Source organism: Vidua chalybeata, chromosome 28, assembly GCF_026979565.1.
Source record: "Vidua chalybeata isolate OUT-0048 chromosome 28, bVidCha1 merged haplotype, whole genome shotgun sequence".
In the NCBI taxonomy this organism is placed as follows: domain Eukaryota; kingdom Metazoa; phylum Chordata; class Aves; order Passeriformes; family Viduidae; genus Vidua; species Vidua chalybeata.
The window spans coordinates 1,436,508-1,450,811 of record NC_071557.1 but is presented as its reverse complement, the minus strand read 5'-3'; the positions used below and the strand labels follow the sequence as shown (position 1 = coordinate 1,450,811).

General features: G+C 53.0%; 1 protein-coding gene across 1 annotated transcript in view; it reads right to left on the bottom strand.

Moving 5' to 3' along the window:
- Positions 1-387: 387 nt before the first annotated feature.
- The window catches only part of XPO7 (exportin 7), a 28,239-nt gene continuing 14,322 nt past the window's right edge, over positions 388-14,304 (bottom strand). The window contains exons 7-12 of the mRNA XM_053966267.1: positions 12,414-12,628; positions 9,773-9,911; positions 6,815-6,975; positions 5,221-5,319; positions 3,354-3,481; positions 388-812 (exon numbers count right to left, since the gene is read on the bottom strand). Of these exons, the coding sequence (XP_053822242.1) occupies positions 719-812; positions 3,354-3,481; positions 5,221-5,319; positions 6,815-6,975; positions 9,773-9,911; positions 12,414-12,628 (836 nt within the window). The 3' untranslated portion in view covers positions 388-718. The remainder of the gene's footprint in view (positions 813-3,353; positions 3,482-5,220; positions 5,320-6,814; positions 6,976-9,772; positions 9,912-12,413; positions 12,629-14,304) is intronic.

Below are 14,304 nucleotides of genomic sequence, written 5' to 3'. Positions count from 1 at the left end.
GTTGCTTTTTTTTTTTTTAATTAATTTTTTTTTTTTTTTTTTGTGTTGTTTGAGTTTTTGCTTCTCTCTCTCTCTCTCTCTCTCTCTCTCTCTCTCCAGCTCGTCTCACTAAATAATCTCTGCATTTTCACACAGCCACCCCCTCGCCCAGGAAATCCTCACTCGCATTCACAACCCTCACACCAGCACCGGCTGCACCAGGACTCTGTAAAAATTTCAATCACACTTTTTTTTTTTTTGTCCTTTTGTCTTTTTTTTTTTTTTATATCATCTTTTTTTTTTTTTTTTTTTTGTGATTTTTTTTTTTTGGCCTTTTTTTTTGTCTTTTTTTTTTTAATTTTTTTTTTTTTCTCCTTTTTTTTTTTTTTTTTTTTTTTTCATCTCGTTTTTCTGAAACTCAATATAAACCTTGCTCCAAAATGTTATGAAAAAATGTACATGTTTTTTTTTCTTTTTTTTTTTTTTTTTTTGTTTTTTTTTTTTTTGTTTTTTATACAAGGCAGGCTTTTCGCAGCGGAGCGCCGCCGGTTCCACGTTCCGGCCAGGGAAGGAAAAAGAGAGAGACACGGACACCTTGGAATTCCTGCACCTGGATTCTGCCCTTCCCACGGGAAAACACCTGCCCAGGTGAGCTCCACCTGCTGCTCCCTCCTCCCCGGGGATTTGGGGATCCCTGGGATCTTCCCTCGGGAAGGGAGATCCGGGGGCTCTGCGCCTGTCAGCTCATCATGTCGTTGCTGTTGACGCCGTAGCTCGAGTTCTTCATGGAGTCGTTGACCTCCCTCCGGAACGCCGACAGGTTCTGGGTGAACCTGGGGGAGATGGGAGAGGAGATTGATCCCGGCGTTCCGCGATCCTGGCGTTCCGCGATCCCAGAGCTCCGTGATCCCAGAGCTCCGTGATCCCAGAGCTCCGTGATCCCAGAGCTCCGTGATCCCAGAGCTCCATGATCCTGGCGTTCCGTGATCCCAGAGCTCCGTGATCCCAGAGCTCCGTGATCCCGGCGTTCCGTGATCCCAGAGCTCCGTGATCCCAGAGCTCCATGATCCCAGAGCTCCGTGATCCCAGAGCTCCGTGATCCCGGCGTTCCGTGATCCCAGCGTTCCGTGATCCCAGAGCTCCGTGATTCCAGAGCTCCGTGATCCCGGCGTTCCGTGATCCCAGCACTCCGTGATCCCAGCACTCCACCATTCCAGTATTTTATCATTCCAGCATTCCACCATTCCATCACATTCCATGATTCCACCATTCCATGATTCCATCACATTCCATCATTCCAATATTTTATCATTCCATCATTCCACCATTCCATCATTCCATCATTCCATCACATTCCATGATTCCACCATTCCATCATTCCACCACTCCAGCATTCCACCATTCCATGATTCCATCACATTCCATCATTCCAATATTTTATCATTCCATCATTCTACCATTCCATCATTCCACCACTCCAGTATTTTATCATTCCATCATTCCACCATTCCATCACTCCACCATTCCATGATTCCATCATTCCATCACATTCCATGATTCCACCATTCCATTATTCCACCACTCCAGCATTCCATCATTCCATGATTCTAGTACTCCACCATTCCATGATTCCACCATTCCGTGATTCCACCATTCCATGATTCCATCACATTCCATCATTCCATCATGCCACCCTATCATTCCATCATTCCAATATTTTATCATTCCATCATTCCATCATCCTACCATTCCACCATTCCACCAGTCCAGCATTCCATCATTCCATGATTCCATCACATTCCATCATTCCATCATGCCACCCTATCATTCCATCATTCCAATATTTTATCATTCCATCATTCCAAAATTCCACCATTCCATCATTTCACCATTCTATCATTCTGTGATTCCATGATTCCACCATTCCATCATTCCAGTGTTTTATCATTCCATCATTTCATCCTTCCACCATTCCATCACATTCCACCATTCCAGCATTCCATCACATTCCATCATCCCATGGTTCCACCACTCCATAATTCCATGATTCTACCACTCCACCATTCCATCATTCTGATCATTCCATGATTCCACCATTCTCTCTCCCGTTGCCGTTCCCTCTCTCCCGTTGCCGTTCCCTCTCCCCCAGTGCCGCTCCCATTTTCCCGTTGCCGTTCCCATTTTCCCGTTGCCGTTCCCTCTCCCCCGGTGCCGTTCCCATTTTCCCGTTGCCGTTCCCTCTCTCCTGGCACCGTTCCCATTTTCCCGTTGCCGTTCCCATTTTCCCGTTGCCGTTCCCTCTCTCCCGTTGCCGTTCCCGCTCTCCCAGCACCGTTCCCGCTCCCCCGGTGCCGTTCCCTCTCTCCTGTTGCCGTTCCCTGTCCCCCAGCACCATTCCCATTCTCCCATTGCCGTTCCCATTTTCCCGTTGCTGTTCCCTCTCTCCCGTTGCCGTTCCCTCTCTCCCAGCACCATTCCCTCTCCCGTTGCCGTTCCCATTTTCCCGTTGCCGTTCCCTCTCTCCCGTTGCCGTTCCCGCTCTCCCAGCACCGTTCCCTCTCCCCCGTTGCCGTTCCCTCTCTCCCGTTGCCCTTCCCTCTCTCCCAGCACCGTTCCCTCTCTCCTGTTGCCGTTCCCGCTCTCCCAGCACCGTTCCCTCTCTCCCATTGCTGTTCCCTCTCTCCTGTTGCCGTTCCCTCTCCCCCAGCACCATTCCCATTCTCCCATTGCCGTTCCCTCTCCCCCGCTGCCGTTCCCGCTCTCCCAGCACCGTTCCCTCTCCCCCGTTGCCGTTCCCATTTTCCCGTTGCCGTTCCCTCTCTCCCAGCACCGTTCCCTCTCTCCCAGCACCGTTCCCGCTCCCCCGCTGCCGTTCCCTCTCTCCCAGCACCGTTCCCGCTCTCCCAGCACCGTTCCCGCTCCCCCGGCGCCGTTCCTGCTCCCCCGCTGCCGTTCCCGCTCTCCCAGCACCGTTCCCTCTCCCCCGTTGCCGTTCCCATTTTCCCGTTGCCGTTCCCTCTCTCCCAGCACCGTTCCCTCTCCCCCGTTGCCGTTCCCATTTTCCCGTTGCCGTTCCCTCTCTCCCAGCACCGTTCCCTCTCTCCCAGCACCGTTCCCGCTCCCCCGCTGCCGTTCCCTCTCCCCCGCTGCCGTTCCCTCTCTCCCAGCACCGTTCCCGCTCCCCCGGTGCCGTTCCCTCTCTCCCAGCACCGTTCCCTCTCTCCCGTTGCCGTTCCCATTTTCCCGTTGCCGTTCCCTCTCTCCCAGCACCGTTCCCTCTCTCCCGGCGCCGTTCCCTCTCTCCCAGCACCGTTCCCTCTCCCCCGGTGCCGTTCCCGCTCCCCCGTTTGCGCCCGTCCCCGCTGCGCGCTGACCTGTCGCGGTTCTTGGTGAGCAGGTTGCGCTCGATGCCCTCCATGAGGTTCTCGAAGCACAGGTGCATGGCCTGCTGCTTCTCCGGGGGCTGGCTGTTGACGATGCTGTTCCTCAGGTCCGAGAAGTACTGCGGGAGCAGGACAGCCAGCGGTTAATTCCCGCGGGATCCGGGATCCGGGACACGGCCCGCCCCCCTCGGCATCTGGGAATCAGGAGGGAGCGACCCCGTGTGGAGGGGGATTGCTCCAAGGATGGTCCTGGCCACGGGATCATGTCAAAATTGGGATCATTCCAAGGATCATCCTGGCCATGGGATCATTCCAAGGATCGTCCTGGCCACGGGATCATGTCAAAATTGGGATCATTCCAAGGATCGTCCTGGCCATGGGATCATCCTGGCCATGGGATCATTCCAAGGATTGTCCTTGGCCATGGGAAAATTCCAAGGGTCATCTGGGCCATGGAATCCTTAAAATGATTCCATTGTCCTGGCTATGGAATCATTCCAAGGATCATCCTGGCCATGGGATCATCCTGGCCATGGGATCATTACAAGGATCATCCTGGCCATGGGATCATCCTGGCCATGGGATCATTCTAAGGATCATCCTGGCCATGGGATCATCCTGGCCATGGGATCATCCTGGCCATGGGATCATTACAAGGATCATCCTGGCCATGGGATCATCCTGGCCATGGGATCATTCTAAGGATCATCCTGGCCATGGGATCATCCTGGCCATGGGATCATTACAAGGATCATCCTGGCCATGGGATCATCCTGGCCATGGGATCAATCCAAGGATCATCCTGGCCATGGGATTATGCCAAAACTGGGATCATTCCAAGGATCGTCCTTGGCCATGGGATCATGCCAAAACTGGGATCATTCCAAGGATCGTCCTGGCCATGGGATCATGCCAAAATTGGGATCATTCCAAGGATCATCCTGGCCACGGGATTATGCCAAAACTGGGATCATTCCAAGGATCGTCCTGGCCATGGGATCATTCCAAAACTGGGATCATTCCAAGGATCATCCTGGCCATGGGATCATGCCAAAACTGGGATCATTCCAAGGATCGTCCTGGCCATGGGATCATGCCAAAACTGGGATCATTCCAAGGATCGTCCTTGGCCATGGGATCATCCTGGCCATGGGATCATTCCAAGGATCATCCTGGCCATGGGATCATTCCAAGGATCATCCTGGCCATGGGATCATCCCGGCCATGGGATCATTCCAAAACTGGGATCATTCCAAGGATCCTCCTGGCCATGGGATCATCCCAAGGATCATCCTGGCCATGGGATCATTCCAAAATTGGGATAATTCTAAGGATCATCCTGGCCACACGGCCATTCCAAGGATCGTCCTGGCCATGGGAAAATTCCAAGGATCATCTGGGCCATGGAATCCTTAAAATGATTCCATTGTCCTGGCCATGGGATCATTCCAAGGATCATCTGGGCCATGGGATCATTCCAAAATTGGGATCATTCCAAGGATTCATCCTGGCCACAGGACCATTCCAAGGATCATCCTGAGCATGGGATCATTCTAAAACTGGGATCATTCCAAGGATTGTCCTGGCCATGGGATCATTCCAAAACTGGGATAATTCTAAGGATCATCCTGGCCATGGGATCATTCCAAGGATCACCCTGTCCATGGGACCATTCCAAGGATCATCCTGGCCATGGGATCATCCTGGCCACGGGACCATTCCAAGGATCACCCTGGCCACGGGATCATTCCAAGGATTGTCCTGTCCATGGGATCACCCTGGCCACGGGCTCATTCCCAGGATTTCTGGGAATGCTCTCCTGCCCAGCCCGCCTCTTCCGGCGGCAGGGATGCTTCACCTTCTCGTTGAGCAGGATGAGGCCGAGCAGAGGCCGGGACATGGACCACTGGTTCCGGCAGTCCTCGAAGATGATGATGTTCAGCACCGTCGAGAGCATCTGGCACGGGGAGACAAGGGTTAAAGGCATCCCCAATCCCAACCCATGGATCCCATCCCAATCCCATGGAGTCCATGGATCCCATCCCAAATCCCATCCCATGGATCCCATCCCATGGATCCCATCCCAATCCCATACATTCCATGGATCCCATCCCAATCCCATGAATCCCATCCCAAATCCCATCCCATGGATCCCATCCCAATCCCATACATTCCATGGATCCCATCCCAATCCCATCCCATGGATCCCATCCCATGGATCCCATTCCAAATCCCATCCCATGGATCCCATTCCAAATCCCATCCCATGGATCCCATCCCATGGATCCCATTCCAAATCCCATCCCATGGATCCCATCCTAATCCCATGGATTCCATGGATCTCCTCCCAAATCCCATCCCATGGATCCCATCCCAATCCCAATCCCATGGTTCTCATCCCAAATCCCATCCCATGGATCCCATCCCAATCCCATGGATTCCATGGATCCCATCCTAATCCCATGGATTCCATGGATCTCATCCCATAGATACCATCCCATTCCATGGATCCCATCCTAATCCCATGGATTCCATGGATCTCATCCCATAGATCCCATCCCATCCCGATCCCATGGTTCTCATCCCAAATCCCATCCCATGGATCCCATCCCAATCCCATGGATCCCATCCCAATCCCATGGATTGCATGGATCTCATCCCACAGATACCATCCCAATCCCATGGATCCCATCCCAAATCCCATCCCATGAATCTCATGGATCTCATCCCAACTCCACAGATTCCATGGATCCCATCCCAACCCCATGGATCCCACCCCAATCCCACAGATCCCATCCCAAATCCCATGGATCTAATGGATGCCATCCCAATCCCATGGATCCCATCCCATGAATTTTTGCCTCCCCAGGTGCATTTTTGGTATTTTCTGGCCTCCCCAGGTGCATTTTTGGTACTTTCTGGCCTCCCCAGGTGCGTTTTTTGGCCTCCCCAGGTGTATTTTTGGTATTTTTTGGGCTCCCCAGGTGCGTTTTTTTGCCTCCCCAGGTGCATTTTTGGTACTTTCTGGCCTCCCCAGGTGTGTTTTTGGTATTTTCTGGCCTCCCCAGGTGCGTTTTTTTGTATTTTTTAGCCTCCCCAGGTGCATTTTTTGGCCTCCCCAGGTGCATTTTTGGTATTTTCTGGCCTCCCCAGGTGCATTTTTGGTATTTTTTTGCCTCCCCAGGTGCGTTTTTTGGCCTCCCCAGGTGTATTTTTGGTATTTTCTGGCCTCCCCAGGTGTATTTTTGGTATTTTCTGGCCTCCCCAGGTGCATTTTTGGTATTTTTTTGCCTCCCCAGGTGCATTTTTGGTACTTTCTGGCCTCCCCAGGTGTGTTTTTTGGCCTCCCCAGGTGCGTTTTTGGTATTTTCTGGCCTCCCCAGGTGCGTTTTTGGTACTTTCTGGCCTCCCCAGGTGCGTTTTTTTTGTTTTTTTGGTATTTTGGGGCTCACCTGCTGGATCATCTCGGGGTGCTGCTGCATGATGTGCAGGAAGCGATCGCTCTCCTGGGCCAGGGGCGTCGATCTCTTCTTGGTGCTGCGCGAGAGCTGCTTGAACAGGTAGGTGACGATGTGGTCCAGGCAGGAGCAGCAGCCCGTGCACACCATGGTGTCTGCGGGACACGGCGGGACAGTGAGAGCCCGCGGGCACCGGGGAAAAAGGGGAAAATGGGGGGAAATGGGGAGAAAATGGGGAGAAATGGGGAAAAATGGGGTGAAAAATGGGGGGAAATGGGGAGAAATGGGGGAAAATGGGGTGAAAAATGGGGAGAAATGGGGGAAAATGGGGTGAAAAATGGGGGGAAATGGGGAGAAATGGGGGAAAATGGGGTGAAAAATGGGGAGAAATGGGGGAAAATGGGGTGAAAAATGGGGGGAAATGGGGAGAAATGGGGGAAAATGGGGTGAAAAATGGGGGTTGGGGGGAAAATGGGGGGAAATGGGGAGAAAACAGGGGGGAAATGGGGAAAATGGGGGAAATGGGGAGAAATGGGGGGAAATGGGGGGAAATCGGGAAAATTGGGGGAAATGGGGGGAAAATTGGGGGAAATGGGGGGAAAATTGGGGGAAATGGGGAGAAATGGGGGGAAATGGGGGGAAATGGGGAGAAATGGGGAAAATTGGTAGAAATGGGGAGAAAATTGGGGGAAATGGGGGGAAATGGGGAGAAATTGGGAAAATGGGGGGAAATTGGGGAAAATGGGGGGAAATGGGGAGAAATGGGGGAAAATGGGGGGAATGGGGGAAAAATGGGGGGAAATGGGGAGAAAATGGGGAGAAATCAGGGAGAAATGGGGGGAAATGGGGAGAAATCAGGGAGAAATGGGGGGAAATGGGGAGAAATGGGGAAAATGGGGAGAAATGGGGGAAAATGGGGGGAAATGGGGAAAATTGGGGGAAATGGGGAGAAATGGGGGGAAATGAGGAAAAGGGGGGGAAATGGGGAAAATTGGGGGAAATGGGGGGAAAATTGGGGAAATAGGGAGAAATGGGGGGGAAATCGGGGAAAATGGGGGTTTGGGGGGAAAAAATGGGGGAAATGGGGAATAATGGGGAAAATGGGGGAAAATGGGGGGAAAATGGGGAGAAATGGGGAGAAATGGGGGAAATGGGGAGAAATGGGGAAAAGGAGAAATGGGGAGAAATGGGGGAAAAATAGGGGAAAAATGTGGAGAAAATGGGAAGAAATGGGGTGAAAAATGGGGGAAATGGGGGGAAATGGGGAAAATGGGGGGAAAATGGGGAAAATGGGGGGGAAATTGGGGAAAATGGGGAGAAAAATCAGGGGATATGGGGGGAAATGGGGAGAAAACAGGGGGGAAATGGGGAGAAAACGGGGGAAATGGGAAAAAATGGGGAGAAATGGCGATAAAATTGGGGAAAATGGGGAGATATGGGGAGATAATGGGGAAAATGGGGAGAAAATGGGGAAAATGAGGAAAAAATGGGGGTTTGTGGGGATATGGGGGAAAAATGGGGGGGAAATGGGGATTTGGGGCAATAACCTCACAGAGGATGAAATAACCCCTTCCTAGTTGCAGAATTCCAAGAAATGCTGGATTTTTGGGAATTTTTGGTTTTAAGCCCATGTGGAAAATTGGGATTTAATCTCAAGTGGAAAATTGGGATTTTAAACCTCATGTGGAAAACTGGGATTCAACTCCATGTGGAAAACTGGGATTTGATTTAACCCCATGTGGAAAACTGGGATTTGATTTAACCCCATGTGGAAAACTGGGATTTGATTTAACCCCACGTGGAAACTGGGATTTAACCCCACGTGGAAATTGGGATTTGATTTAACCCCACGTGGAAATTGGGATTTAACCCCACGTGGAAATTGGGGTTTAACCCCACATGGAAATTGGGATTTGATTTAACCCCATGTGGAAATTGGGATTTAACCCCACATGGAAATTGGGATTTAACCCCACGTGGAAATTGGGATTTAACCCCACGTGGAAATTGGGATTTAACTCCATGTGGAACAGAGGGATTTAACCCCACGTGGAAATTGGGATTTGATTTAACCCCACGTGGAAATTGGGATTTAACCCCGCATGGAAATTGGGATTTGATTTAACCCCACGTGGAAATTGGGATTTAACCCCACGTGGAAATTGGGATTTAACCCCACGTGGGAATTGGGATTTAACCCCACATGGAAATTGGGATTTAACCCCACATGGAAATCGGGATTTAACCCCATGTGGAAATCGGGATTTGATTTAACCCCACGTGGAAATCGGGATTTAACCCCACGTGGACATCGGGATTTAACCCCACGTGGGAATTGGGATTTGATTTAACCCCACGTGGAAATTGGGATTTGATTTAACCCCACGTGGAAATTGGGATTTAACCCCACATGGAAATTGGGATTTGATTTAACCCCACATGGAAATTGGGATTTAACCCCACATGGAAATTGGGATTTGATTTAACCCCACGTGGAAATTGGGATTTAACCCCATGTGGAAAATGGGGTTTAACCCCACGTGGAAATTGGGATTTAACCCCACGTGGAAACTGGGATTTAACCCCACGTGGAAACTGGGATTTAACCCCACGTGGAAATCGGGATTTAACCCCACGTGGAAATCGGGATTTAACCCCACGTGGAAATTGGGGTTTAACCCCACATGGAAATTGGGGTTTAACCCCACGTGGAAATTGTGATTTGATTTAACCCCACGTGGAAACTGGGATTTAACCCCACGTGGAAACTGGGATTTAACCCCACGTGGAAACTGGGATTTAACCCCACGTGGAAATTGGGATTTGATTTAACCCCACGTGGAAAATTGGGATTTAACCCCCCATGGAAATCGGGATTCAACCCCCCATGGACATCGGGGCTCTGGGCTCCGAGCTCTTCCCGCCCCCACGCCGAATCCCGGGATGCGTTACCGAGCGCGGTGAGGCCCTCGGAGATGGAGGACAGGATGTACATGATGACGTGGGGCTCCAGGCTGGCGATGAAGTTCATGTGGTCCTGCGTGAGCACTTCCAGCAGGGAATAGTAGGATTGGCTCAGCTTGGGATAATCCTGCGGGAAGAGCGGGAGAAAGACGCTCACGGGGTTTTCTGGGAGCGGCAAGTTCCTAAATCCAGCCAGGAATTCTGAAATCCAGCCAGGAATTCTGAAATCCAGCCAGGAATTCTGAAATCCAGCCCGCCAGGAATCACCTGGAATTTCAGGGGGATAGAACTCCCAGGGGGATGAAACTCCTGGGGGATGGAATTCCCAGGGGATGGAATTCCCAGGGGATGGAATTCCCAGGGGCTGGAACTCCCAGGGGTTGGAGCTCCCAGGAGCCGGAATTCCCAGGACACAGCATTCCCAGGGGCCGTAATTTCCAAGGGCTGGAATCCCAGGGGCCGGAATTCCCAGGGGCTGGAATTCCCAGGAGCCAGAATTCCCAGGGCCATAATTCCCAAGGGCCGGAATTCCCAAGGGCTGGAATTCCCAGGGGCCGGAATCCCAGGACACAGCATTCCCAGGGGCTGGAATTCCCAGGGGCTGGAATCCCAGGACACAGCATTCCCAGGGGCTGGAATTCCCAGGGGCTGGAATCCCAGGACACAGCATTCCCAGGGGCCAGAATTCCCAGGAGCCAGCATTCCTGGGGGCCGGAATTCCCAGGACACAGCATTCCCAGGGCTGGAATTCCCAGGGCCGGAATTCCCAGGACACAGCATTCCCGGGGCCGGAATTCCCAGGGACTGGAATCCCAGGGGCCGTAATTCCCAAGGGCTGGAATCCCAGGGACTGGAATCCCAGGAGCCAGAATACCCGGGGATGGAATTCCCAGGGGCCGGAATTCCCAGGAGCTGGAATCCCAGGGGCCGGAATCCCAGGACACAGCATTCCCAGGGGCCGGAATCCCAGAACACGGAATTCCCAGGGGCCAGAATTCCCAGGGGCCGGAATTCCCAGGGCCGGAATTCCCAGGGGCCGGAATTCCCAGGGGCCGGAATTCCCAGGGGCTGGAATTCCCAGGGGCCGGAATCCCAGAACACAGAATTCCCAGGGGCCGGAATTCCCAGGACACGGAATCCCAGGAGCCAGAATTCCCAGGGCCGGAATTCCCAGGACACGGAATTCCGGGGGCCAGAATTCCCAGGGCCGGAATTCCCAGGGCCGGAATTCCCAGGACCGGAATCCCAGGAGCCAGCATTCCCAGGACACAGCATTCCCAGGACACGGCATTCCCAGGAGCCAGCATTCCCAGGACACGGGCATTCCCGGGGCCGGAATTCCCAGGGCCAGAATTCCCAGGGCCAGAATTCCCAGGGGCCAGAATTCCCAGGGGATGGAATCCCAGGACACAGCACTCCCAGGAGCCAGCATTCCCAGGAGCCAGCATTCCCAGGGGCCGGAATTCCCAGGGGCCGGAATCCCAGGGCTGGAATTCCCAGGGGCCGGAATCCCAGGGGCTGGAATTCCCAGGGGCCGGAATTCCCAGGGGCCGGAATTCCCAGGACACAGCACTCCCAGGAGCCAGCATTCCTGGGGCCAGCATTCCCAGGACACGGCATTCCCAGGGGCCAGAATTCCCAGGGCCGGAATTCCCAGGAGCCAGCATTCCCAGGGCCGGAATTCCCGGGACACGGCATTCCCAGGGCTGGAATTCCCAGGAGCCAGCATTCCCAGGGCCGGAATTCCCGGGACACGGCATTCCCAGGGCTGGAATTCCCAGGAGCCAGCATTCCCAGGGCCGGAATTCCCAGGAGCCAGCATTCCCAGGGGCCGGAATCCCAGGACACAGAATTCCCAGGGGCTGGAATTCCCAGGACACAGCACTCCCAGGAGCCGTAATTCCCAAGGGCCGGAATTCCCAGGGGCTGTAATTCCCAAGGGCCGGAATTCCCAGGGGCTGTAATTCCCAAGGGCTGGAATCCCAGGAGCTGGAATTCCCAGGGGCCGGAATTCCCAGGGGCCGGAATCCCAGGGGCCGGAATTCCCAGGACACAGCACTCCCAGGAGCCAGCATTCCCGGGGCCAGCATTCCCAGGGGCCGGAATTCCCAGGGATGGAATTCCCAAGGGCTGGAATCCCAGGGGCCAGAATTCCCAGGACACAGCATTCCCAGGACACGGCATTCCCGGGGCCAGCATTCCCAGGGCCAGCATTCCCAGGACACGGCATTCCGGGGGCCAGAATTCCCAGGGGCCGGAATCCCAGGAGACAGCATTCCCAGGGCCAGCATTCCCGGGACACGGCATTCCCGGGGCCAGCATTCCCAGGACACGGCATTCCCAGGGGCCAGAATTCCCAGGACACGGCATTCCCAGGAGCCAGCATTCCCAGGGCCAGCATTCCCAGGACACGGAATTCCCGGGGCCAGCATTCCCAGGACACGGCATTCCCGGGGCCAGCATTCCCAGGGCCGGAATTCCCGGGACACGGCATTCCCAGGGCTGGAATTCCCAGGAGCCAGCATTCCCAGGGCCGGAATTCCCGGGGCCAGCATTCCCAGGACACGGCATTCCCGGGGCCAGCATTCCCAGGGCCGGAATTCCCGGGACACGGCATTCCGGGGCTGACCAGCAGGTCGCTGTGCGGGATGGAGAGCAGCAGTTTGATGAAGGTCTGCAGCGCGTTGTCCAGCGCGTCGTCGCCGTAGAGCCGGAAGACGCCGAAGTTGACGTAGCTGCCGCTGAGCGCCGCCTTCAGCATGGAGAAGCAGATGGAGATTCCCTTCAGCTTCAGCGCGTACACCTGGTCCTTGGGCACCTCGCCCAGCGTCAGGATGCGATTCCCTGCGGGAATTCCGGCTCGGGATCACCACTCCCATCCCCGCCCCGGCTGTCAAAGCCATCCCGACCCAAATCCATTCTGTGAACCCTTGAATTCCACCCTGGATGGGATTTCTAATCCATCCCGTGATCCTTTGAATTCCACACTGGATGGGATTTCAATTCCATCCCAACCCAAAATTGGGATATTGGGATGAGATTTCAAATCCATCCCAACCTGAAATTGGGATATTGGGATGGGATTTCAAACCCATCCCAACCCAAACCATCCCGTGATCCCTCGAATTCCACTCTGGGTGGGATTTCTAACCCATCCCGACCTGAAATTGGGATATTGGGATGGGATTTCAAATCCAATCCTGACCCAAAGCATCCCGTGATCCCTCAAATTCCACTCTGGATGGGATTTCAAATCCATTCTGTGATCCCTCGAATTCCACTCTGGATGGGATTTCTAATCCATCCTGACCTGAAATTGGGATATTGGGATGGGATTTCAAATCCATCCCAACCTAAAATTTGGATATTGGGATGGGATTTCAAACCCATCCCAACCCAAAGCATCCCGTGATCCCTCAAATTCCACTCTGGGTGGGATTTCTAAGCCATCCCGACCCGAAATTGGGATATTGGGATGGGATTTCAAATCCATTCCATTCCCTTCAGCGCGTACACCTGGTCCTTGGGCACCTCGCCCAGCGTCAGGATGCGATTCCCTGCGGGAATTCCGGCTCGGGATCACCACTCCCATCCCCGCCCCGGCTGTCAATTCCATCCCGACCCGAAATTGGGATACTGGGATGGGATTTCAAATCCATCCTAACCCAAACCATTCTGTGATCCCTCAAATTCCACTCTGGGTGGGATTTCAAATCCATCCCGTGATCCCTCGAATTCCACTCTGGGTGGGATTTCTAATCCATCCTGACCTGAAATTTGGATATTGGGATGGGATTTCAATTCCATCCCAACCCGAAATTTGGATACTGGGATGAGATTTCAAATCCATCCCAACCAAACCACCCCGTGATCCCTCAAATTCCACTCTGGGTGGGATTTCTAATCCATCCTGACCTGAAATTTGGATATTGGGATGGGATTTCAAATCTACCCCAACCCGAAATCTGGGAATTAGGATGGAATTTAAACTCTATTCTAACCCAAAATCGGGATATTGGGATGGAATTTCAAATCCATCCCAACCCAAACCATCCCGTGATCCCTCAAATTCCACTCTGGATGGAATTTCAAATCCATTCCAACCCAAAATGAAGATATTGGGATGGGATTTCAAATCCATTCCAACCCAAAATGAAGATATTGGGATGGGATTTCAATTCCATCCCAACCTGAAATTGGGATATTGGGATGGGATTTCAAAGCCATCCCAACCCAAAATCTGGGAATTGGGATGGGATTTCAAATCCATCCCGACTCAAACCATCCCGTGATCCCTCGAATTCCACTCTGGGTGGGATTTCTAATCCATCCCAACCCAAAATCTGGGAAATGGGATGGAATTTAAACTCGATTCTAACCCAAAATTGGATATTGGGATGGGATTTCAATTCCATCCCAACCTGAAATCTGGGAATTATTTATGTGGTTCCTTTCCAACCCAAACAATTCCCTGATCCCGTGAATTCCAAAGCGGATGGGATTTCAAATCCACTCCAACC